The sequence below is a fragment of the Cucurbita pepo genome, chromosome LG04 (assembly GCF_002806865.2).
Source record: "Cucurbita pepo subsp. pepo cultivar mu-cu-16 chromosome LG04, ASM280686v2, whole genome shotgun sequence".
Classification (NCBI taxonomy): Eukaryota; Viridiplantae; Streptophyta; class Magnoliopsida; order Cucurbitales; family Cucurbitaceae; genus Cucurbita; species Cucurbita pepo.
Window position 1 is genome coordinate 8,416,987 of NC_036641.1, and position 25,129 is coordinate 8,442,115.

General features: G+C 35.2%; 2 protein-coding genes across 8 annotated transcripts; one reads left to right on the forward strand and one right to left on the reverse strand.

The window, feature by feature from the left end:
* Positions 1-1,374: 1,374 nt before the first annotated feature.
* On the forward strand, positions 1,375-17,820 carry LOC111793608 (transcription factor bHLH122). 7 transcript variants are annotated; one of them, XM_023675565.1, is made up of 20 exons: positions 4,406-4,614; positions 4,829-5,596; positions 6,550-6,904; positions 6,993-7,089; positions 7,191-7,244; positions 7,337-7,386; positions 8,518-8,551; positions 8,684-8,768; positions 8,937-9,028; positions 9,564-9,638; positions 10,172-10,260; positions 11,380-11,509; positions 11,636-11,725; positions 12,735-12,800; positions 13,915-14,006; positions 16,052-16,117; positions 16,207-16,273; positions 17,009-17,097; positions 17,317-17,440; positions 17,555-17,820. In XM_023675565.1, the coding sequence occupies exons 3-20, from the start codon at positions 6,846-6,848 to the stop codon at positions 17,597-17,599; spliced, it is 1,404 nt and encodes a 467-aa protein (XP_023531333.1). In that variant the 5' UTR covers positions 4,406-4,614; positions 4,829-5,596; positions 6,550-6,845; the 3' UTR covers positions 17,600-17,820. The 7 variants fall into 7 exon arrangements, 3 of the variants coding, with proteins under 3 accessions (XP_023531335.1, XP_023531333.1, XP_023531334.1); XM_023675566.1 differs by having other exon boundaries at positions 4,406-4,594; XR_002814956.1 differs by lacking the exons at positions 6,550-6,904; positions 6,993-7,089; positions 7,191-7,244; ... (13 more) ...; positions 17,317-17,440; positions 17,555-17,820 and adding exons at positions 1,375-1,542; positions 1,867-2,744; positions 2,972-3,324; ... (1 more) ...; positions 4,041-4,106; positions 4,183-4,251 and having other exon boundaries at positions 4,343-4,614; positions 4,829-5,584.
* A 592-nt stretch (positions 17,821-18,412) lies between these two features.
* On the reverse strand, positions 18,413-23,219 carry LOC111792583 (lysine-specific demethylase JMJ30-like). The gene is made up of 6 exons (XM_023674092.1): positions 22,582-23,219; positions 20,987-21,196; positions 20,597-20,728; positions 20,289-20,432; positions 19,026-19,118; positions 18,413-18,786 (listed from the first exon to the last, which is right to left on the reverse strand). The coding sequence occupies exons 1-6, from the start codon at positions 23,053-23,055 to the stop codon at positions 18,607-18,609; spliced, it is 1,233 nt and encodes a 410-aa protein (XP_023529860.1). The 5' UTR covers positions 23,056-23,219; the 3' UTR covers positions 18,413-18,606.
* Positions 23,220-25,129: the final 1,910 nt, after the last annotated feature.

The window sequence follows — 25,129 nt, forward strand, 5'->3', positions numbered from 1 at the left end:
CCATAAGGGTGTGGAAACCTTCTCCGAGCAGACGCGTTTTAAAGCCTTGAGGGGAAGCTCGAGAGAGAAAGTCTAAATAGGACAATATATGCTAGTGGTGGATCTGGGCCGTTACAAATGGTATTAGAACCAGACAACGGACCATGTGCTAGCAAGGAGGCTGTTCCCAGCGAGGGTAGACATGAGGCAATGTGCCAGTAAGGACGTTGGCCCCAAAGGGGATGGATTTGGTGGGGGTCCCACGTCGATGGGAGGAAGGAAAGAATGCCAGCGAGGACGCTGGGCCTTGAAGGGGGGTGGATTGTGATGTCCCATGTTGGTTAGGGAAGAGAACAAAACACCCTAAGGGTGTGGAAATCTTCCCGTAGCAGACGTGTTTTAAAGCCTTGAGAGAAAGCCTGAAAGGGAAAGCCCAAAGAGAACAATATCTGCTAGCGGTGGATCTAGGCCGTTACAATTCATGTACCTCACCTTTACTCGGGTGTCAAAACTTCGAGTCCAACACTTTTAACTTTAGAATTCCTACGATTGAGCTACTGAAAAAAAAAATTGCACGTTATTGGTTATTGGTATTGATAGTAGCTATTAATTATTTTAAGCACTTTTTAACGACGATATTCTTAGGATCACTCTCATTTGAATATAGTATCGGTTCATTCATGTATCTTTTCTTTATTCGGGTGTCACGACTTATCTCATAATAAATTACTTCCACTCATATCACCTACCCTTATACTCGTAATTCCAATTATATAAACTTTTTTATGTATTAATTGAAAAGAATGATGTTCATACACGTTTTATGATGTCATCTTTAACAAGTTCCATACCAGTATTAGTTGAACGGTTTGTATCTTAATTTTTTTTTTTTGTCACCATAGTATTTTGAAAATAATAATAAATTAATTTTTCTATTATATTTACTAATTGATTTGCAATATAAACTTTAAATGATTTTAATCTTTTTGATTGAGATAGTATTTAAAATAAATCCAATTTTTAAAAATTATTATTTATCAGATAAAAGGAATAAAAAAACGACAGATATTAATGGAGATTAAAACATAGATATTAAATGATTTTTGTAGGAAATAAATTTCTTAATATAATTCCACGTCGAGTTTTATTTGATATTATGACCAAAAACGGAATCGATCTTGTGGTCCATTCACGGAGCCCCACGTGGACCACTCTCACATACTTGCTGACGTGGATCCAATCCAGTCATTCCTTTTTATCCAATAAGTTCCCTTCCCGTAAATACCCCTGAGAAGGAAGGGTATTTTTGTAATTTTATCACTCCACAAACATACACAATCTGAGGGCCTATATTCTTGGACGCTCTCTTTACTAACCATTGGTTTAGTTTTAGTGAACAGAAAATAAAGCAAAAACGCCATTTGATTTTCATTTCGTTTCTCTCTCTCTCTATCGAATCTCCCCGCCGTGCCGGGGAATTTGTGATTGGTTTTCCCGGCCGCCGCTGTAGCTGTGGAGAGAGGTGTGTGTTTTTATTGCTAGACAGGAAATTATGAGATTTTGGTATGTTGTGTTTGTTGTTGTTTCATTTTGATTTGTGAATCTTTTTTGTTCGGTGTTGATTTGATGTTTTTTTTTTCGTGTTCACCCGTGGAAAGATTTGGTGCGGTTTGATTTGATAGTTGTTGTTTTTGCTTAACGTTCACGAATGGAGTGAGTGAGTTTTCTTTTTTTCTTTTTTTTATTTTTTATAAGATGATTTGCACGTGAATGAGGCTCGGACTTTTTTTGCGGTGCTCTGCTCTCTGCTTTTCTTTTTACGGTCATGTGTTCTTGATTGGATTTGAGTTGAATCGAGTTCTGTTTGTTTCGTTGTTTATGGATCAGGTGGTCCACTTGAAGTTGTGTTTCTATACGCTTCGTTAGTGAGGGAATTTGATGGTTTGTGACGTTATTTTGTGTCGGATGAAACAGAGTTTTTTTGTGGATTTGATTGCATTGGTGCTTTTTTGGCATTTTGTTTTGGTTGGTGCCGACTGAAAATTTGGCATAATTGAAGAACTGAAGAAGAAGAATTAGAAGTTGTTTCCGAAAGGTTCGTATTGTTTTAAGGTCTGTTACTGTTAGTGTAGTTGAAGGCGAGCTGGAGGAAGGAGGACGAAAAATGGAGGCGGATTTTCAGCAGCAGCAGCAGCATATTCTCCATGAACATCATCCGCAGCAACCGCAGATGAGTTCTGGATTGACGCGATACCGTTCTGCGCCGAGTTCGTATTTCAGAAGACTGACGGATAGAGAATTCTGTGATCAGTTTTTCAATCGACCTTCGAGCCCCGAAACTGAACAGATTTTCGCGCAGTTTATGACAAGCGGCAGCGCTGGTGAAGGAGGCGGCGGTCCAGTATGTTCATCTCAGAACCTGGACGAGTCTCAGAAGAACGCTCAGGCTGGAGAAGTGTTTATAACTACTGAAGCAAATCAACAAACACCTTATGTGAATAACGAAACAAGAGCTATCCACCAGCAGCCGAGCATTGTCAACAGCAATTTCCTCCCGGCTTCATCAACTCCATCAAGTTACCATCAGAATTTGATGAAACCTCCACTTCCAAATCAGAATTTGATTCCAGAAGCGGAGGGATCTGGTTCGATGGGAGTTGATCTGAAGCCTCAGATAAGAACAGATGGTGGAAGATCTTCGAATCTCATTCGGCAAAGTAGCTCTCCTGCTGGACTATTCGACTACATAAATATCAATGCTAGCGGTAGTGTAATCTTTTCACCTTAATGAATGGAAAATTCTAGTAAAATTGAAGTTTTCTTCTCTGGTCTCAGATTCTGATTAGGGTTTAAAACAAAATTGATTTATTCAACTGAGACTTTGTTGCTATAATAACCATATTGATTTTCTATGATCTCTGGTCTGTTTCTCATACTAGAATTTAGTTTCCTATACTCCCACATGATGCTGAAGATTCTTAGCAACTGGCAGGATATGCTGCATTGACGGATATGGGAAATTCTGGAACTGGTAGTAGCTTTAATGAAGAAACATCTTTTTCTTCTCCAAGCAGGTTGAAGAATTTCTCACCAAGGGCCTTACCACCGCACTCTTCAGGGTTGATGAGTCCCATGGCTGGAATTGAGAAAAAAAATATCAGAGAAACCAATCAAGATACTAAAGGCTTTGCCGGAAGCCAAACCAGCGATTATGGTAGTACTAGCTTCCCAGTTGGTTCTTGGGATGAATCTGCTGTCATGTCTGATAACATTGTTAGTCGAAAAGCACTTGAAAATGAGGACGACAAGGAGAAGTACTCAAATTTGAACATTTCAGACACTCAGGTATTAGCTATTTCAAGTTCATTGTGATTGTTCTTCTTGATATCTGATTCTGATTGGTCTCATCTTTATTGTTTTGCTTGAAAACTCAGAAAGTGGATCCCAGAAATCGCCCTCCCATGCTTGCTCGTCATCTTACTTTGCCAAGTACTGCAGCAGAAATGAATGCTGTTGAAAAGATCTTGCAGTTTTCAGATTCTGTTCCTTGTAAACTTCGAGCCAAGCGCGGCTGTGCTACTCATCCCAGAAGCATTGCAGAGAGAGTAAGTCAGGATATATTGAACAGTTAATCATATTTTCTCTTATTCTTAACCATTAGCTGTATGCATTTTATTTCCAAAACCCACTGCATTTAGAATATAATTTGCAACTTGGGTTGGGATTCTCGGATCTGTCAAGCCATCCTTTATTGGTTGGGAGGAGAACAAAACATTTTTTATGAGGGTGTTGAAACCTCTCCCTAGCAGACACGTTTTAAAAGCTTGCTGGAAAGCCGGAAAAAGAATACTTAAAGTAGACAATATCCACTAGTGGTGAGATTGAGCTGTTATAACTGACGTACGTGACTCGAGGAAATTGGAAAGAATCCTTTACTGCATTAACTAAAAACATAACATCTTTTAGGAATGTCCATGTCCTTGAGCGTATAAATTAAGATCCAAACCCGGATATGCACCTAGATACTAAACGAAGTCATTCCCTTTACTGATAACTTTCAGGTCAGACGAACTAAAATCAGTGAACGAATGAGGAAGCTTCAAGAGCTGGTGCCCAACATGGACAAGGTAACTTTCTTTTCACTTTACTCTTACAAAAGTTGGTAAAGGTTGAGCTAAAGTATCTCTCTCTTTCTCACCACAGCAAACCAACACATCAGACATGTTAGATTTGGCAGTTGAGTACATAAAAGGCCTTCAGAAACAGGTCCAGGTAATAATAAATTTATGACTGACTTGACTCGTGTATGATAAAAGTTACCACCACCATTCTTTTCCTTATCCTTTGTTGATTTTTGGTCCAGACGCTTACAGATAATCGTGCAAAATGTAAGTGCTCACATAGGCAGCATCAATAGCCAAAAAAAGTCTTTGGCGTGGAAATTCTTATGTACAGAGCCTTGCAATTTGTAAATTTAGGGTAGAACAGGAAACTCTCTGAGCAACTTATTTGTGTATTAATTAAGAAGAAATAGTGAGTCAACATGATTTGCTGTGAAGAAAGTTTGCAGAACAAAAAAATGAAGACAAAGGACTGCTGAAAGCTGGCTGTGCATGTGAGTTCAAAGACCTGCTGGTACTGCCCACCACTGTGTAAATTAAATAATCATGCATGATTAGTAGATCTTCCACTGCATCTAATCTTTCATTTGACTGCATATCTGGGTAGAGGAATTAAGAAGGGAAATTGGCATCAATGGCTGACCCAATAAATGGCTTAGAAAGAAATGTGGAATAAGCTGCTTGATTTGTAATCTAATTATGCTCTCGATATTATTTGATTGCTTCAGAAAAGTTGGAGAGACGCCGAATCAAATTCATTCAAACTCTCCGGGGAAAAAAACAGAAAGGGAATCGACATTGTGGGATGTATCAGTATCAAAATGGTACCATCTTCCACTTCTCTTTCAGATGAGTACTTTATAAGATAAGTGGGTTTCAGTTCAGTGTTTCTTTCATAGAATGTATGAAAAATGGTTTTCTGTATGATTTCTGTATATATTTTTTTCTTTCTTTCTGGGTCCCAAAGGCTTTCCCATTAGGCACAACTGTTAAATCTGTGAAATTAAGACTTTATTGGCAACTTCAATGAGCTTGTAAGGGGGAAGTTTGAGAAGAAGAAAAGTAGGGGAAAGTTAGGTGGAAAGAGGTAGCTTCCCCTAGTCTGTTTTGGAAGTATTCATTCTATAATTGGAGGGAGAGGGAGGGAAAAAGGATGGGTGCGAGTAATTAAGGAATACAACTGCCCCCATCTGCACGGAGCTTTCTGAGTCAATTCTTCATAAATGTGTTCTCTATTTTCATCTTCATCATTTCTAGATGGACGCATTTAACTTTCCAGAGAGAGAGAGTTTTGAATCCTTTATTGGAGGGAGTTCTTGAAGGCAATTTGTTTTTCTTTTATATTTGGAAATTTTAATGTATCTATCTAACCATTCCTTGTAAATTGGTTTTCGTTTTGAAATGTATTTATCTGTTAGGATTGGGCATCTACAAATCTTACATTTATTCAGGCTACGCATAAGTGAGGATTTTCACCTTGTTCAGGACATGTCTTTGTAAGACTCTGTCTAACACTTAATTGAACATCTCTAATTTTATATAAGTGGATGAATTTCTTCGAATATTTATCTACTTGAAATTGTAGTTCAACGGGATTATAATAATTAATCTAGAACACTTTTAAAGTTATCTATAATGTTTGGGGCGCGTGTATGTGTGTGTTAAGATTAAAATATTGTATTCGACTAAGTATTGGATGTGTTAAACCAAATCAACAAATTAAAGGACATCCAACAAGTCCATGATTATTTATGGAAGATTGGGCTTGCTTGACTTATCAGATAGTGTTTTAGGCCCATTGGGCTGTTTCGAGGCCCATATATTCTTTGTGATGGGTTAGCTACTCGGTCCATTTTACCTTGTACCCTGCCATAATAGTTTTCAATATAATTAATGTCTAAAATTAAATATTGACATCTCCATTTTCTTTATTATACATTTATCAAGTACTTATTAATGATTATCTACAATAAAAAAAAAAAGTGTAAATTAATCAATTTGTTTTGGTTCATTTATTGACGTGTTCATCAGATTAATGGTATATATGCGTTGTTTATGATAAATAAAAAAAAAAAAAAAAAAATTATTTGGTCGGTAACCTGACCGACTCAGAAAAATAGAGTTACAATTCAATCAAACCCAATTAAAAGNAAAAAAAAAAAAAAAAAAAAAAAAAAAAAAAAAAAAAAATTATTTGGTCGGTAACCTGACCGACTCAGAAAAATAGAGTTACAATTCAATCAAACCCAATTAAAAGTATCTAAAGTTTATAACCTATATATATATAATAAAAAAGATAATTTTTTTTAAGTAATTAAAAAATAATCTCTAAAAATTACACAAATTTTTATTAAAATATTTGTTCAATATATTCATAAATTGAGTATATCTATTTAGGTTTAACGATCCGGAGGATAAGCGTAACTTCACATTATACGATCGTATGTAGGATATATACCTGGCACCCGCGCAGTTTAGCAAAATGCCGAATGGCGGGAAAACGGCTCACAAAGTTCCGACCTTCCTCAGAACCAACTAATAGCCAATCACAATTCGCAGACTTCATTCGCCGGAATTCTAAGCCGACGAACGAGCAGAAGGAGCCATTTCTGGTCGCCGTCGTCACTATTACCCGGCCAAAGGAAAAGATGAACCTGTAAACCGCAAAGGAGGTGGAGAAAAGGTCTGGTGCCGAAGAACGAGTACAGCATCTCATTCGAGCATCCTCAGTTTCAGGAAGTCGCCATGGACAAATACTTGGTGCCTTCCGAATCAATATCTCAAGTTCCTAAACCGTTGAGGAGGTTTTGTCTCTGATTCCATTGCCTCGCCCTCTTTTCTCTGGTTTTTGAGATTTTTCTATTGAATTTCGTAGTTGGTTAACTTGTGCAGGAATAGGTGGAAATTGAGCACCGTTGAATTGAATGGGAAGTTTGATCCGAAGTATCGCCAGGACTTGTCCGTGCTTCTTGTGCAATCTTATACCGAGGTACATTTTCGACGTTGTTCTGGTATTTTGGTATGTTAAATGTTCTCTCTACTCTTGAATATCATGTAATAGCAGTGCGTGTTTGGTTTCATTCCGTAAAGGTTGGAGCATTTCCTCATTTATATCATATAAACGGCGTTTCTTGTCCAACGAGTGTACGTTGTTCTCTACTCAATTTCCGGTTTCATTTTCAATACTGTGTGGTTAGAATTAGATTCTGTTTATGCTGAGAATGTAGAGTCTGCAGATGAATCGAATTGCCAATGGAGCTCAGGATCATCAACTGCCGTTTAAGAAGTCAGTACATCTCTATAATATAACATTCAAGCATTACGATGTCAATTGATTTTTCCTTTTGGGTTTGGTTAACATTCAAGCATTACGATGTCAATTGATTTTTCCTTTTGGGTTTGGTTTGGTTCGATTCTATTCCCGACTCTTCTTGGTGTTCTTTTCTTTGGTGTTGAATTGTTGGTATCTCTTCGTCTTCTCCTTTTTCTGTTCGGTTAGGAATCACGACTCTCCACAATGGTATGATGTTGTCCACTTTGAGCATAAGCTCTCATGGTTTTGATTTGGACTTCCCCAAAAGGCCTAATACCAATGGAGATAGTATTCCTCACTTATAAACCCATGATCTTCCACTATCCTCCCCTCGAACAAAGCTCACTATAAGCCTCCCTCGAGGCTTATGGAGCTCTCGAATAGCCTCCCCTTAATCGAGGCTCAACTCCTTTCTCTGGAGCCCTCAAACTAAGTACACCCTTTGTTCGACACTTTAGTCACTTTTGACTACACCTTCGAGGCTCACAATTCTTTGTTCGATATTTGAGGACTATATTGACATGGCTAAGTTTAGAGCATGACTTTGATACCATGTTAGAAATCACGACTCTCCACAATGGTATGATATTGTTCACTTTGAGCATAAGCTCTCATGGTTTTGCTTTGGGCTTCCCCAAAAGGTCTCATACCAATGGAGATAGTATTTCTCACTTATAAACCCATGATCTTCAACTAAATTAACCAATGTGGGACTCACTCCCAATAATCCTCAACATGTTCTCTTCTATATTTGGTTTTTCTTTTTTAATATGCAAATTTTAGGTCTTCGATTCTTTGCGTTTTTTGAAAACCTGAGACAGTTGTGCATTTTTTTAAAATTTATTCTTTGTGACCTTCTTCAGTTATCCAGATCCTGTTGCCAATTCTAAAGGGCCTTCATTTTAAAATATTTGGAATGGCTAAGAAATGGCAAATTATGAGGAAAGGAAAACCTAGGCAAAATATTAGTTTTGTTTTTATAGAAAAGAATGAAGTGTTCTCTATCAGCTTTTCCTTTCCTTCTCTATCAGCTTTTCCTTTCCTTCTCTACTCAACAAAGGGAGGAAAAAAAAAAAAAGAAGCTAATTTTAATTCTTTTGTCAGACAAGGCATATCTGCTGTGGACTTTGACAACAAGGTGAATTATTGGATCATTACTTTCAGCTGTTGTCCTACATTGTCAATATCCTAACCTTTTATTCTTTGGTTTTTCACAAAACACCTGTCCCACCCCCCCATCCACATACGCATCCATGGAAATCTATTCCAGGGAATATACTTGGTTTCAGCAACGAAAGCAGGTTGTTTAACAGTGCATGACTTTGAGAGTCTTTATTTGCAGACTAATGAAGCAGGTAACTTTTGTTCTTTTAAGTTCTTCGTTCCTCTTGTGGATGATTCTTTTCTTTTTCTTCTAAGCTTTGTGACAAAAATATGAAGCATGTTTTTACGCAGTATATATATCTCTAAATAGGGTGCATTTAAGTATTTTGATGACTAAAGTACCTTCCTTCGACTAATAGGCTTGAGTGAAGATGAGACCAAACATTTACTGCACCTTTCCCTAAATGAACAGCTTGACTTTGTACGTTGGAATCCTGCCAATCAAGATGAGGTTTTTGTTCAACTCGTTTTCCTTGTAATTATGAGAATCATTTTTTCCTCAATAGATTGCTGTAGAATAGTCCATTGAATGTTTAAAAAACAAAATGTTGGTTGCTATTCTGATGCCCCATTATGCAAGCCGTTTCCTTGCTTGAAGTAATTACGATGAATTTGTGTGAGGCACTCTAGTTTGATGCTATAACTGTACAAAATCACAAAATAATTCTGGATTCCAAATACTAAAATATAAGACTCATCTGTAACGGTCCTAGCATCTTGTATGGTCTTTTGTTTCGTTCAGGGGCTTGCTGCAGTTTGGACTGACTGTCGTGTAATATATAGGAGTCATATGCTAATGTAAAAGTTCCTATAAATAATTGGGTATCTATTATTCAAATATGATATAATGCCTCCACCATTGTCTCTACTTCGAATTAATTCCCGACGGATGCACTGTTGTTTATACTGACTCTGATGCTGAATTATGTATTTATTAGTGGCTTCTTCCCATATTTGCTGTCTGCTAACATATGTTCTCTACTCAGGTGGTCTGTACGTCCATGAAAAGTAAGGAACTAAAGATCTTTGACATTAGTTATATTTCTTCTAAACCAGTCGAAGTAAGTTCTTCTTTCACCTTTACATAAAAAAAAATACTCGTCAGTTTCAATGAATATTTGGAATTTTATAGCCTCCGAGTTCATTTTATGATTTGCTAAATTCTCAAGTTTCCCATTTTTACAACAAATGCCAATACAACCATCTAGCTTTCCAAGTTTCCATTTTTCTAGAAATGGCAAGTACAACCAATACAATTCACTTGTAAAATAACGTCCTATTGAATGTTCAATATATATGCTTTGTCCACCATAGACATAACACTTCAAATGGAGGAACTTGCTTGTGCAAATAAATAAGTTTGCTAGTGTGATCAGTGAAAGTTTGTCCATCTTTATGTTTGTGCGCTAGTTTTTTGAAAAATAAGATATTGTTATAAGCATATTTATGCTTTAAGAAACTTAATTGATACCATTGTTGCATTCACCATATAATTCTTTTTCTATTTCTTTTCACGGTTGAAAATTAATTGTTGATAAATATACTGATCGTCAGTTTGACCATGAACTGATAATTTCATTCCTTATCCTCGTAGGTGTTGAGAGTAAGACAAAGAATTAATAATTCAGGGTCTGATAATCATAAAGGTTTATCTGACATAGCATTTATTTCAAATAATGCAAGGTTGGTGAAACAACTCATTACCTTATTATTCTTTTATTTGTATGGACAATAAATATACAACCATTATAATTTATAATTATGGGAAGAAAGAATTGAATAAGACAACTGGTTCATATTTGTTTCTATTCTTATTGGGTTGCCTTTTCCCTTCACATTTAAGGATTAACGAACAATGTTGAACTTACCTTGAACGTTTCTTCTTTTTAAAAAATGTATGAAAAATGAAGCTTTCGTTAAGAAATAATATGAATGGACAATAAGAAAAAAGTTTACTACAGTTGTATCCTAAACAAAGAAACCAAATTTGAGACTACATGAAGGGGCTTCAATTGTTGAGAATAGTAGGCCAAATATAGTTCCAAAACTCCTTAGAATTAAATGTAAACCTAGTCACAAATCGCCCTTCCTCTAGAGACTCAGATCCTGCAAAAAGCTCCTATGAAAGATATATATGATGTCTGATTTGGACCATGCCAAATGATTCAGTGATTGGCAAGAACTAATATAGATGATAATTGATGGATCAAAGAAAGAAAATCATGAGTTGGCTGTCAATGAAGCAAGAAGAGAAACAATGCAAATAGTCATTTCGATACCATGTTGTATAACATCGATGTCTTCATTTTTTCTCTATTTGATTTGAGCAGACAGGTCCCAAATAGTCACTGATGTACAAAGTATAAAAGGAGTNATATTTGAGGGTGTAAAATTGTTAATAAATATAAAAATTTCATATCGACATCCAAAAAATAATAATAATAATTAAACGGGTAAAAATGGGACAAAATCATGTNGTGTTGGAATAGATGTATGGACTGAACTTTACTTAAAGTTTCCAGAAATTGATACTTGTGTCTTCTTTAAATAGACATCTCTGATGGACCAAAAATTGAAATTTTAAAGTGTTCAAACAAATTTTTTAGTATGGTAAAGTGTTTCCTAATGGAATACTAAATGCATGGGACATAGTGACATTGTGGTATTATTGGTTATTGATAATGCTAACTGTTGGTTTCTTCTGAACACTGGAACTTAATGTTTTTACACCTAATCTAATCATCTCTATTTTCATCGTAGAAAAGTTCAATGAAATATTGTCCTCTGCGAACATTTTGGCAGGTTACTTGCATCTGATACATGTGGTGTAATCAGTATGTGGGACAGAAGAATTGGAAAACTTCCATGTCTTGAGCTAACTAGTAATTCATGCAGTACCCTTAACAGAATCCAGCTGAATGATGAAAACCAGGTACTTGTTGGAATACATATAGACAATTTTGTTCCCCATGAATCACATTCTTTTATTTTCTGCGTTAGATTTCTCACCATTTAAGTAACTTCGGTTTCATCTTCCGACATTGATATCTTGGTATAGATTATCTTTGGCGCTGGTAAGCATGGAGTCATCTATATTTGGGATCTTCGTGGAGGGAGAACATCTGGTGCTTTTCAAAATCATAAAGAGGTACTAGAACTAATAGATCTAATAAAAGAAAATAAAAAAAGGTAATAGGTCTAAAAATGCTGATGCCATTGATGAATGGGTTNTTTTTTTTTTTTTTTTTTTTTTTTTTTTTTTTTTTTTTTTTTTTTAATGGGATAAAAAGCTAGTATCTTGTTGTTCTCATTTGTTCTAAGGTTATTCTTATTTTGTTCCCCTTATTTTGATTCAGTAATAGAATTTTTCACTATTTTTCCATGTATAACCAATTCTCTCAATAAGGTCTGTAATTAAAAATGAGTTAGTGCATTTAGAATTATTCTTCTATAAAAAATGAATTGTAATTTCAAAATTGCAGTTTAATACATTCATCCCATTTAGTAATAATACTGTGGTATCAGGGCAAGCGCTAATGCACGCTGTCTCCCAAGTAATATATGGAGTGTACTTTAAGAATCGAACCTTCAACGGGAATGGGTGTAGTAAATATTAAACTAAGCAACAAAAACCTCCTCTAAGAAAAGTAGCTGAGTACAGTATTTACATGTGGGGATGATTACCGTAGTTGTTCATATATATTGCAAATCCAAAAAGCAATCAGAAGGCAATTTTTATAGGCAGAAACGTTATTTTTGTTTCTGTTTTGCTTTTAAATGACCATGCAGGACTGCTTGATGCTATTCAGGAAACAGGATGTGTATGCAATTAAGATATGGTTCATTACCTGAACCTTTTTCTCTATTAGTTTGTGGCACCGGATGAATATCCGTCGTAGATTAAAATAATCTACTCTGAGTAGGCTACCTGGGGGAACAATTTAGTTGCCCGATGGCCTGTTGGTCTGATTGTAACTCAACTAAGCTAATGCTGGCTAAGCTTACGCACAAATTTGACCCTCACCATACCCTGTCGATGACAAGTTTCGTCATAATGTTTTTTTTTCTTTCTTTAGTTGTTTCATTTTCCGTAGATTCTATACCGAAGCATCATATTCTTTTATTGCATGCATATTTATTCAAGCATTTTCACGCAGGTATGCCATCCTCCTCTAAAATCATTGAAGTTAGCCTCAATTATAGAGAAAATTGGGACTTTGAAGGTACTGAAAATTTTACTATCATTTATTCCTGTCCGCTGTTGCTTTTAATCAAAAACAGTCTCTTGCAATGAGATTGTTGAAAATGAATGTCCTTGTTTTTTGATCATTAACAAAAGATATTTACTATTGAGCTCCAAGTATGTTTTTTATTCTGGTTGCCCCACGAACATCACTATGTAGTATATAAAAACGGTGGGAAGTTTTGTAAGTGCATGGGAATAAAGAGACCGAACATGCTTGACTAGTTAATATATTTCATACAAACAACAAAGATTATATGTTAAAAATAGAAGGAAAACTATTTTCAGCTAACATGAAGTTCGGCTGATCCAAATGATAAGGCTATAATATAAACTGGCTATTATTTTCATGAATACTATAGACTCTACAAGTTTTCTTGGCTACTAAATGTAACCAGATCAAGTGGTTGTCTCGTAAAAGTCAAAGTTGCGCAAGCCGACCTAAATATTTATGGATGTAAAAAATAAAAATAAGTAAATACATAAATTAGCATGAATACTAGAGACTAGGAAGTAGAATTCTTACCATTTAGAATGTTTAGAGAAGTTATAGGAGTTTTAAGGATGTAGAGCCCAGAGTCCTCTTCAGCAATGCCAAGTGTCTTCCCTGACTTAAATCCTGAAACACACATTCACAAGCCTAAGTTTAGTTAGATATCTTATTAGCAAGTTGGCTGACAAAGGATCAAATTGCACCTCAGTTTTGGTACGTAAAACATCATCAAGTGCAAGGTCCTTAGACATATATATATTGGACCAAGTGCCCCAAGGATTAGCACGTGTACGTGTTGGGATGGAAATTTTTGTTCAGTTGAAAGCATAATGTGATGTACGTTTTTTCACATGTCAAAAGAATTATATTTCTTTTAACATTTAAATTCTATGATGGAAATTGTGATAAGGTTAACTTTGCTGCACAGTGAGAACAATTATGTTGTTTCGAATGGACGTAAATGTTAATTTGAACTTGAGACGATTCTATTTGCAAAAAAAATGCAGAAGAAAATGCAATAAAATGATTAGTTATTTTGTTCTTTGTATGTTAAGACAAAATTTTCAATAGGTGTGGTTTACCTTTGTGCATCACAATGTAGGAGCAAGCGAATATCATTCCGAAGGAAATACACTCTATTGATCTCAACCCAGCTTGTCCTTATCAGTTGGCCTTTCATCTTGACGACGGATGGTATGTTGCTAAAAGAAACTTTCATATTCCTACTTTAAATGATGAATTATTGCAAAATATCAATTTCTATTGAATAGAAAAACTGTCATTCTCATTTACTTACAATAGTTACAAGGGACCTTTTTTTATGTAGAAGTAAAGAGAATACATCAAAAGAAAAAACTTACTCAAATAATTACAATATAAATACACCTAATAATTCTAATGAAGGAAAATATCACAAACATAAACCAACTCTCTTTTCAAGCTGTTTTCTTNTTTTTTTTTTTTTTTTTTTTTTTTTTTGTAAGAGACAATTTCATTGATGAAATTTACAAAAAGAATGTAATATCTATGATGTTTTCAAAAGACCTTCCCAATTAACAATCAAGGAGGTATAACTATAATGTGACAAGCTGGTTTGAAGATATCTTCCATGCCAACTTGTCAAATCGTAGTTTTGGAAGTCCCTTAGTTAGTACCTTAATAATTTGCTTTGTTGTAGGAAGATAGAGAATACATATCAATCTTCTACTTTATAAAGTATTTATCAACTTGGATATGTTTTGTCCTTTTAAGGACTGGATTGTGAGCTATGGAGATGACTTATTGTCTCACTAACACATATAGACGCCTTCTGGACGAATTTCAATTCTTCTAGTAGTTTTTTATTTTATTTATCCAAATACCTTCATAAGTGTCATGAGCTAAATCTCTGAATTCTTCTTCAGCACTACTTCTGGCTACCGCCTTTGTTTTTTCACTTCGTCCGGCAACTAGATGCCCTCCAACAAAGGAGTAATAATTAGAAGTAGATCTTCTATCAGTGGTGCTACCTACCCCGTCAACATCACTATAAATTTCAACAATATAAGTGGTCATGTTCCTAAAAAGTATGCCTTTTCTTGGGGTTCCTTTTAGATATCTTAGAATCCTGTAAACTTCCTCAAACTGGCCTCGTCTTTGGTATTTTTCCTTATCTTTTACTTCTTCCTCTATTGCAACTTGCAATTTTAAATTTGGTTCAATAGGAGTTTTTGTTGATCTACAACCAAGTAAACTTTTTTCTTCAAGCAAATCCATTATATATTTTCTTTATTGACAAGGATACCCTTTTTTGACCTGAAAATTTTCATCACTAGGACATACTTCAAAATTCTCATATCTTTGATTTAGAATTCATTTGCTAGTTTTTCCTTCAAACTCCCTAGTCTAGCCTCATCATTACTTGTAAGAACTATATCATCAGCATACCCAATTAGGATAACTATCTTGTCATTTCCAGCGTGTATAAAAAATGTATGATCTACTTGATTATGACGAAAACTATAATTTGTAACAACTTTCCCAAAAACCGTTTGAACCACGTTCTAAGAGATTGTTTAAGGCCATATAGAGATTTCTTAAACCTGCATATTTTGTTAACTCCAAGATCCACTCCAAAACCTGGTGATAAGCCATAAACACCTCCTCTTTAAGATCATTATTGAGAAATGTATTATTCGCTTTTGAGCTTGATATTTCTCTATTTTAGTCTTCAAACTACTTAATCACCATTTAACTATTTTCCTACCATAAGTTCAGATAAAAACTCAATTTAAACTTGAAAGGTAACAAATTATAGAGAAGAATGTATCTATTCGAGGAGTGTAAACCTCATTTACCATCCCACCCTCTAGCCTTTCAGATTACTGGAGCATAAATCTGTCTCTCATGTCTGGTATTTTTGTATTTTGGGACTCTGCTACCTAGATTACAAAATGGATTTAGCTAAAATTGCGTTGAGATTACCCTTTCCCTTGCGGAATCATTTGATATTGTTTCAGCACTTGCTCCTACATGTGGACTCAAGATAATAATTTTGACTCTCATCTAACTTGTGGACTATTAATGAGTTAAAAGAGGAATAACATTACAAACACTTGAACTCTAGAACTTTTATTGCTTTGATACTATGTGAGATGTTTGCATCTATAAGCTTAACCTCTTAGGTTTCGTTAAATTTTGGCCATTTTATATGTTCACAAAAGATTATCCAGGATTATAATTTTCCTATGCTTCTTCAGGTCAGGCATTTTAGATGTTTATAATTTTCAGGTCACACATATTCATTGCCCGCCCCCAGCATGGTTGTAAGTAAATTTAAACTTATTGAAGATATTCGTTATGTGAAGAATCAGGTACTTTTGTAACCCTGTTTCTTTTTGTTTGGAAAGAGTAGAAATGATTCCAACATGCCCACAGATCAATTATTTTTGAGAAAACCATCATGGCTGCCTACAGATTCTGTAAGTTATCTTAACCCATGCTTCTATTTTGTTCCATCATTTTTTTTTACTCAAGTAGAAACCTGGCGTTATGTATGAACATTTGCACGACCAAAGTAGTTCTGTTAATCTCTTCAATCATATAGGATAATAACAATATGTGGCCATCAATTTATCCTCGACTATTTGTAACCGTTTCTTTTTCTATTTGTTTCGTTGGCAACTTTCAAATTTCCAGATATCTCATGTATGAGGTTTGAGTGGATCGTGAAAATAGTCCTAACACTTTAGTTTGTAGACCATGTGAAGAAAAGTCTACGCTATGCTATTAAAGTAAATTGCAAAGTCCAATAATTTTCTTATGTGCGAATTTTGATTTAGGAATTCTCTTGCATTTAGGCTCTTACTTGGTAGAGGCTCAGTCAGAAATAATAATAATAATAGTAAAACTAAATAGAAAGAAGGGGCTATCCAGTTAGCAAATCTCCTTGCACGGGTGCTGTACAAACAAGGACGTCTGTCTAAGCAATTGAAAGTTATATTGGCCTGCCATAACCTGTTAATTTCTGGTTCATAGAAGATGAAAAGATGTTTCGGTCTAGTAAATATTAGCGCGGAAGTTATTTAGTATAGTAACATACTGTGATGATATGCGGATTCGTAGCATGTGCAGCTGTTCATAGCGAGTTACTGGTACATGTACCTGGAGTTTTGTTCAGTCAAGTTTCTAATCAATTTTGCAATGGTATATTGTAGATCTATTCAGTTGGGTCTCCTTCTGATGAAGGCATTCATCTTTTGGATTTTCATCCCGACGTCCGCTCTCCCAGCCACGTGAACTTTAAGTAAGAATTTAATGAACTAACTTGTAGGTTTTGTAAGAATACGATACAAAATGGGCAGCTATAGACACCAATAGGTGGTGAAAGAAAAACAATAAAATGGCAATATAAGTATCATTAATCCTTAACATTCTACGACTTCGAATCTATTAATCAACATTTGTTATAGAGAAGAGATTGATATTCTTTTGTGCCGTTTATTGAATCCTTTTCATGTTCCAGTGATGAGATATATGGTGCTGGAGGCGAAAACAAAAGACGACAGAACAGGTTTGTGAAGTTGTCTGAAGGAGTTACTTCTTGTGCTGCTCACCCCCTCAATGGCACCATCATAGCTGGAACCAAGGTTTGTTTATATCTTATCTTTACTATTTATTGCAGTAGTGCTCATCTTTCCCTTTTTACATAAATAGCCCTTTCTCTTCGATGAAATCCTGACTTTTGGGAGGATTGGTTACAGAATTCATCTTTGATCATGATTTCCCAGAAGAACCGATCATGTTAGAAGCCAGAGTTCCAATTTGAAGCCGCTTTTAAGTTCAATGGAAAAAGTGGTAAAGGCCGTTGCTATCGAGTAATCAAAAAATGGCTTGGGAACTCAGGTGGGTTAGTGATGGTCCGTTGCTTTGCTTTTTATGCTCTTGCAAACTCAGTGTATATGAATATCATGTCTATTTACACCTGATCATAACAAATTTAGTGGTATATTTTCTTGTGTTTTTTTAACGCCTCGTTCGTTATATCATTAACGCCTCGTTCGTTATATCAATATGTTGTTTAGATCATGAACGAATCTAATATGAAGCTAATTTATGGTTGTTAAGTTTCAAGTAAGAATACGCATCATATCTTATAAAGCATTGAGTCTAAAATCACTACTCGATAATATCATACTATCATACACATTAGGTCTTCCGAGAATCTTTTGTTCAAAAGATTGTTATGCCAACATTATTCTACATTAATCAAAATTACTGATTTAATTACACTCTTTGAATCATCATTGATCAATGGAATGTGTAATTTTAAGCTCGGATTCATATTTCACGATTGCAACTTTTGAACAAAAGATTGCAAATTTACAGTTCAAAACGCAAATACTTTTAAGCTTGGATTCATATTTTCCATAAACGTGTTTGCGTTTTCAGTTCATGTCACAATACATTGTACAAAAGAACATTAAAAATTGGTGCGATGAACTTAAAAGGAACACCACGAACAAATGCCAACAGAAGTAAAACCCATCATCAACAGTGACACCATAGAACATGAATGATTGAGGCCAAAACAATAATGCATTGTATCAAGAGCGACAATGGGTTTCAAAAGTGCAATAATAATTGGTACACCATCTGTATTGACATTATGACGAAGGCACCATCTTGTGTGGGTAAGGGGTATACCAAATCATTAGAAGCAGAGGCTAATAATATAGTTTTCTCAATGTTCTATATCAAAACAAAGAATGAGAGGGCAAGAAAAAAAAAAATGGCATTAATATCAGGAAGCGGTTCAATTTTCATCACAATTGTTCCACCAAAAGCTAACAGAAAAGCTAGTTGTTAGGGATCGAACATAGTGCCACCATTTTGGTGGGATATATAGCATCTCACCTTCCTCTAGAATGCAGTCCACAAAATCCAAGTCCACCACCTTTGGAAACTCTTTTTCGTCTATGTTGTCTAGATCGACCTTCAAAGTAATATTTACGAACAATGTAAGCTCGAAACACGGTGATCGTTGTAAAGAGTAAAAACACAAAAACAGTGGAACGAATAGCGCTCGACAGATCAATGAAGCAAATTTAAGAAACAATGATAAGGTGATAGATAACTAATGAAGAAAACATAATTCTCATGGCTATGCTCCAGAATTTTAAACCATAATCATGTCAGTTTTTCATCACACATAAGATTTATTACAGTGATTACCTGGCTGGAATTGCAAAGCATAGTTTCAGTGTATGGGTAAAGTTCCTCACACAATGAAGCATCATAAAGCCTAATGTACTTTTTGCCTACAACCTGTACAAAAGGAAACAGTTAAGTATCAAAGTATTAAACTAACAGCAATTTCTTTGTTGTTTGCTTGCAGCATCTTCTACTATGCGTGCAAAGCATCACTATCCACACCCTCATTAAGATAAACGTGATTATGTAAATATATGAACACATGCCAGTAGAGAAAAAAATATAGGACGGTCACAAAAAAGTGCATAGGGCAACCTGAATGCAATGCAAGAGTTTGAGATTTTTTCAGCTTACTCAAGCCCACCCGCTAGCAGATATTGTCCTCCTTAGGCTTCCACTCAAGGTTTTTAAAACGCGTCTGCTAGGGAGAGGTTTCTACACCCTTATAAAGAATATTTCGTTCTCCTCTCCAACCGATGTGGAATCTCACAATCCACCCCTCTTCGGGGCCCAACGTCCTCGCTGACACTCGTTCCCTTCTCTAATCAATATGGGATCCCCAAATCCACCCTTCTTCGGGTCCAGCGTCCTTGTTGGCACACCACCTCATGTCCGCCCCCCCTTCAGGGCTTAGCTTCCTCGCTGTGCCTCTGGCTCTAATACCATTTGTAACAGCCCAAGCCCACCGCCAGCAGATATTGCCCTCTTTGGATTTTCCCTTTCGGGGTCCCCCCTCAAAAACGTGTCTGCTAGGGAGAGGTTTTCACACCCTTATAAAGAATACTTCGTTCTCTTCCCCAATCGATGTGAGATCTCACAGACATTGTTTCTATTAAAATCTTTTATCTCCAAGACCTCTACCAATTTCCAAAGCAGCAACACAATTCCTCTTAAGAGAACTATCACATTCACTCGATCCCCGCCTCATTTTTCCTCGCAACAGAGGATGCTTTTACTTCCTGTCTCCAGACTCTATCCAGTTTGCCAACAGTTCACAAGTCAACAGGTTCATTTAAGAAAAATTTGCAGTTTTACTACTCAGTGAATCAATATTCTGAAAATCTGAATGCTAAATGACACGACCCTTTTTATATTCAGCCTTAAGATGTGACTTATTCAATTGTCGAAGCACGACTCCATCCTATAGTTCAAAATGTAGGGTTGGAAGTGCCAAATGAAAAGATGCAAAGAAAAAAAAAGGAAAAATAAAAATGAGAATTAGCTCACAAAAGTTACAATGCTTTCCAGTGTAATCATTTCAAGCAATCATCTGTTAATACAAACCTGAGCTAATATATTGTGATGAGGATCATGGTGTAAAGGTGTTACTGTCCCAGGTGGGCCAAACCAAGCATTAAGAGATCTTAACTCTCCGCCACCAACAAAACAGTAATCAGGAATACAAATGTCCTTCCGGAGCTCATCTATCTGTCTTTGAAGAAAGAAAGAAAGAAAAATATTTAATAATATTTGCAGTATAAATGCCATAGGTTACCATTATGTTCTTCAAAGAATCTACCAGATAATAAGATGCACACAGATATGCATGCACATACAATGCTAAGCAGATAAAGTTATGTATGGATACGTGCCTGGTCAAATAATGGATGTTGAGCGAGATACGTTATATCATCAGAACGGTTATTGGACTGAATCCTGACAAGAAATTCGGAAAACGTAATAAGCTCTTGTTTCCATTCTGGACGTAAATAGTTCTTCCCAACCTGAAAAGCATAAAAGCTTTACAAGCCTTCAGTTCAGGGGTGGAAAATCTATCAGTTCCAATATCAAGTCAGCAGGAGTTAAGCTACAATAGGAAGAAAAATTATATAAAGAAACAAGAAAGGAAACAAACCTCTCAAAAGGGTTGTAAAGAATAATAGTCAAGAAATACTTTATACAATTTGGTACACAAACACATTCTCAAGATCCAAGACTGTTCACGTATCGATAATAAACAAATGAACAGATAAATAAATCACCTCAACTGGGATCGTACGGCCGCCAGCAACCTTTTGTAAGTAATCCATGCTCTTCCACTTTGTCCTAGCTGGCCAATGAGCCATACCATCACTAATAATAACTGGGAAACCTGGTTGGAAATATTCACGCAAGAATCCCTCTAGAGATAAAGCAGACGTCTTTGCTACTATCTTATTAGTGAGAGCCTTTACTGGTAAATTCCAAGAAACCTATACGTCGAAGGCATCCAATGATACTTGTTAGAACAGATTTTGGTAGACTTGGAAACATGGATTATATGATATTATCAACACCACGTAGGAAAACAAAACATTAGCACAATCATAATAAGAAATGATGGAAGAGAGAAAAATTTAAAAAGGCAGGGGCATACGATCAAAATAGTTAATAAATCAGAAATTCAATATTATTTGAATTTCAGGGCAGTTCTCCTGCAATTCCCTTTCTCAAATTCTCTCGGTTGTGGACGATGCTATTCTTTCAGGTCGAGTAAGGTGATATGGAGACCCAATGTTGAAAGGAAGTTAAGATTTTGTTCGGACATGATTCCTCCGTGGCATTAATACTTGTGATAGAATTGCGACAAGGAATCCTAGATATCTTTCTTAAGTTTGGGGTTGTATGCGTGTTTCGTTGACAACAGTAGGATGTGAATCAAAATCATCTCTCTTTGGTGCACATTTTCCATTAATTCGTGGTGGAAGCTTCTCAACTGTTTTGGGTTTCAAGTGATTCCCCCTAGATGTGTAAAGGAGTTCTTACTTCAGATGCTCTATAGCCATCTGTTCAACGCACACGAATCTCGTCACATTGTCACTAAATACTAATAAGACTACTACTCTAAGCTTTGGCTAAAATGGAATGGGAGACTCTTTGAAGGGCTTGATAGGAAATCTTGAGCTTAGGGAACTAATTGGTTATATAAAACTTATTCAGTCCAGGTACTATTGTAAGTTCATCAGATAGAACACTATCATTTCTTCCTAAAGTTCTCAGACGATCTCGAAGTGACTTTCACCTTCTAGCATATATTTAGCTCAAAAGAAATAAGTTTCAGAATAACATCATTCTAAACAACAGTAATGAAATCCATCATTAAGCACTGCCAGTGAAAATGAATCAAATAGAACACGAGCGTTCGTCTACGCCAACGCTTCCCTCATCACGAAATTTAACTTGAACAAGAACGCTTCTAGCAAGTAAACTAGTTAGTTGTTTAAATCCAGGGTAGCTCTGGGCTTCCTCGTGGTAATCCCACAATGACATTAGCAAACATTTACAGGAAAAAACTTCAAGTAACTGCAGAATTTTCATCACCAAACGAAGAATAAAATCCACCACGATTTACAAGATGAATCCATTTGATCTTCGTTTCTGAAATGTAAGACTAGAACACTAACGTTTCACAAATGAGTGAATGAAAAATGAAAAACAAAAATCCCATTAGAAGATTTAGAACAGTGAGTTTGACAGAAATGAACTAAGAAAGAATCAGCAACCAAGTTCTTCAAAACATTAGAATCACGAATCACCAACAGGAAGAAGTTAAGAAACTCAAATCAAATAAAAATCAATTAAAAGAAACGAATCTCACCTCGTTATTCCGCTCCTCACAACCCAACGGAGGCTCCAATTGATCATCCTTCTCCGCAACATCCAAAACCCTAACAACCCTCGCCGCAGCAGATACTTTCGCAATGGCAGAATCCAAATCACTCCTCAAAAGCGGACCACCCATGATCACTCCCATATCCAAAACCCTAAGAGCCTCCTTAAAGTCGCCGCCAGCAAAATGGAACCTGGCCAAGTAGAGGCAAGCCATGGAGTAGGCATCACGCCATATAGGGAGAACAGAGTGCCAAGGGCCAGAATGAAGCTGCTCCCAAGCCATCTCACTAGCTGCCTCGGCAGCATGTGAGTCTCCGGCAGCCGCGAGAGTCGCCATACTGATGTAGGCATAGCCACCGTGCTCACAGATTGAGTGTAGCAGCGACGGCAACTCAGCGTCGAGAAGAGGGGTTTCAAAATGGTATGAAGAAGGACCGTCTTTAGCTCCCGACGAAGACATGGCTGCCGGAAAAAGGGCTACAGTTGCAGAATCCAAGGAAGAAGAAGAAGAAGAAGAAGAAGAAGAGAATTGAATGAAATTGATTGAACCGAGGGAGAAGCAGTTGATATTTAGCAGTTGAAATTGCAAAGATATTTTGGTTGGTGGGGTAACGCAATTGAAAAATGTCACTTTTTCAATATCATTTTTTTTTTAATTTTTAAATAAATACCCAAAATTAGGAATATTTTATTTTTCTATTTTTGGGTTGAAATCAATTATTGAATTCATATAATTTATGTAATAAAATGATTTATATAATATTTAAAAATAAAAAAAAAATCATATATTTATTTATTTTTTCAATATTTTTAAAATATTTACCAACTATCACAGACAAAACTGTAATTTTTTTATGAGCTGAAACGTATCATAAAATTTATATAAATTAAACGAACAAATTAATATTATAAGCTTAAGATAAATGCATTTTCTTTTTTAAGTATTTTTTTACCTTTTTTATATAATTATTTGCTTTTATTCAAATTAAAATAATATTTATAATTTATTTAAAATAAAAAATGTGGTAATTTAAATATAATCCAATTAGTTAAATAAATTAGGAAAAGAAAAAAAAAAGAATAAAAATGGTACGGCCGTAGCTTCTAGAAGCACAAAATATCAAGCGGACGAATAAAATATATTTATATTGCCACGTGGCACAAAATGACACGCATGCAATGGTTGGGTGACTAAGAGAGCTCCACGTCAAGAAGAAATAAGTAAATCAATGTCTATGGGGACCCATCATAGCTTCACCAAATAAAAAATAAATAAATAAATAAATAAAAAATCCCTTTCAAAACCTTCAATTATAACCTAAAGTTTGATATTTGTATTACTTAGAATTCAAATAAATAAATAATCGTATCAAATTATGTTATAAAGTTTGTGATTTATAATTATTTACGTTAGCTCGTAATCACCTAAATAAATTTATTATCGTTTCAAAAATTTACCAAAATAACAAAATATAAATAAACAAAAATATATGGAAGAAATAAAAAATTATATTCTAATAATTTTAAAATAAAATTTAAAAAGAAAGTCGTCTGGAATTTTAATGTACAGACACGACGTATGCATCGTTAAAACAAATTAGAACACGAAAATAAAGGTCACCTCCATGTTAGGGTAGCGGTGGAGGTTGATGGACCATGCTTTTGTGGCAAATCTAAGACCTTAACGGCGGTCGACACGGCGGAGATTGAGCGGCGACGGCGAGTGGACGGAGGAGGAAAGGGCTTCTTCTTCAGAGTAATTGAAGAGAGAGAGAGAGAGGAGAGAGAGAGAGATTTTAATTGGTGGGGAAAGCAAAATAAATAAATTCCACTATTTATTTATTTATTTATTTTAACCATCAACATCAACTCCCAAACAATATTCTCTCATTTTTTTTTCTATTTATTATTATTATTTCGATAATGATTGGCTACATACTAAAAATATAAATAAATAAATAAATAAAACAATGATTGGTTACTACTTTCTTAGTATTTTCTATTTTAAAATTTTTTATACATTAAAAAATTATGAGATGAAATGCTATTTTTGTTCGATTTTAAATTATTAACTTTTGCAATAATAATTTACGTATTTTTTTACTAAAATATATTTAAAATATAATAATTTTTTTAATAAATAATAGTTATGTTTTAAAATTTTATAAATTAATATATATATATATTAGAAGGGTTATTTATTATTATTTTTTAAAGAAAATAATGAAAATTAATTTTTATAACAAAAAAATCTATGCCTACATTTTCAAAGAAGCTAAAAAAAATTATAAAAAAATCATCAAATAATATGACGTGTCCACGTGGCAATATAAAATGACATACGTACATGACAGGTAGTTGGGTGACTAAGAGAGCTCCACGTCAGAGATGACAAAAATATCATGCAAGTTATGAAGTAATTTGAGGTTGCCACGTGGTAATTTAGCATGACACAAATAAATGCCACGTGTGAAATCATTGGGTGATTGAGAGAGCTACACGTCAGAGAGGACAAAAAGAAAATATTATTTTTA

Bases quoted from the DNA above. Each gene is read 5' to 3' on its own strand.
- LOC111793608 (XM_023675565.1), top strand. From the start codon at position 6,846: ATGGACAAATACTTGGTGCCTTCCGAATCAATATCTCAAGTTCCTAAA. The intron at 7,387-8,517 runs GTCAGTACATCT...TTCTTTTGTCAG, and splicing joins CATCAACTGCCGTTTAAGAA to ACAAGGCATATCTGCTGTGG. The intron at 8,552-8,683 runs GTGAATTATTGG...AATCTATTCCAG, and splicing joins CTGTGGACTTTGACAACAAG to GGAATATACTTGGTTTCAGC.
- LOC111792583 (XM_023674092.1), bottom strand. From the start codon at position 23,055: ATGTCTTCGTCGGGAGCTAAAGACGGTCCTTCTTCATACCATTTTGAA. The intron at 20,433-20,596 runs GCACGTATCCAT...CTTCAAAGACAG, and splicing joins AACATCCATTATTTGACCAG to ATAGATGAGCTCCGGAAGGA. The intron at 19,119-20,288 runs GTTTGTATTAAC...CCTTTTGTACAG, and splicing joins ATCACAATATATTAGCTCAG to GTTGTAGGCAAAAAGTACAT.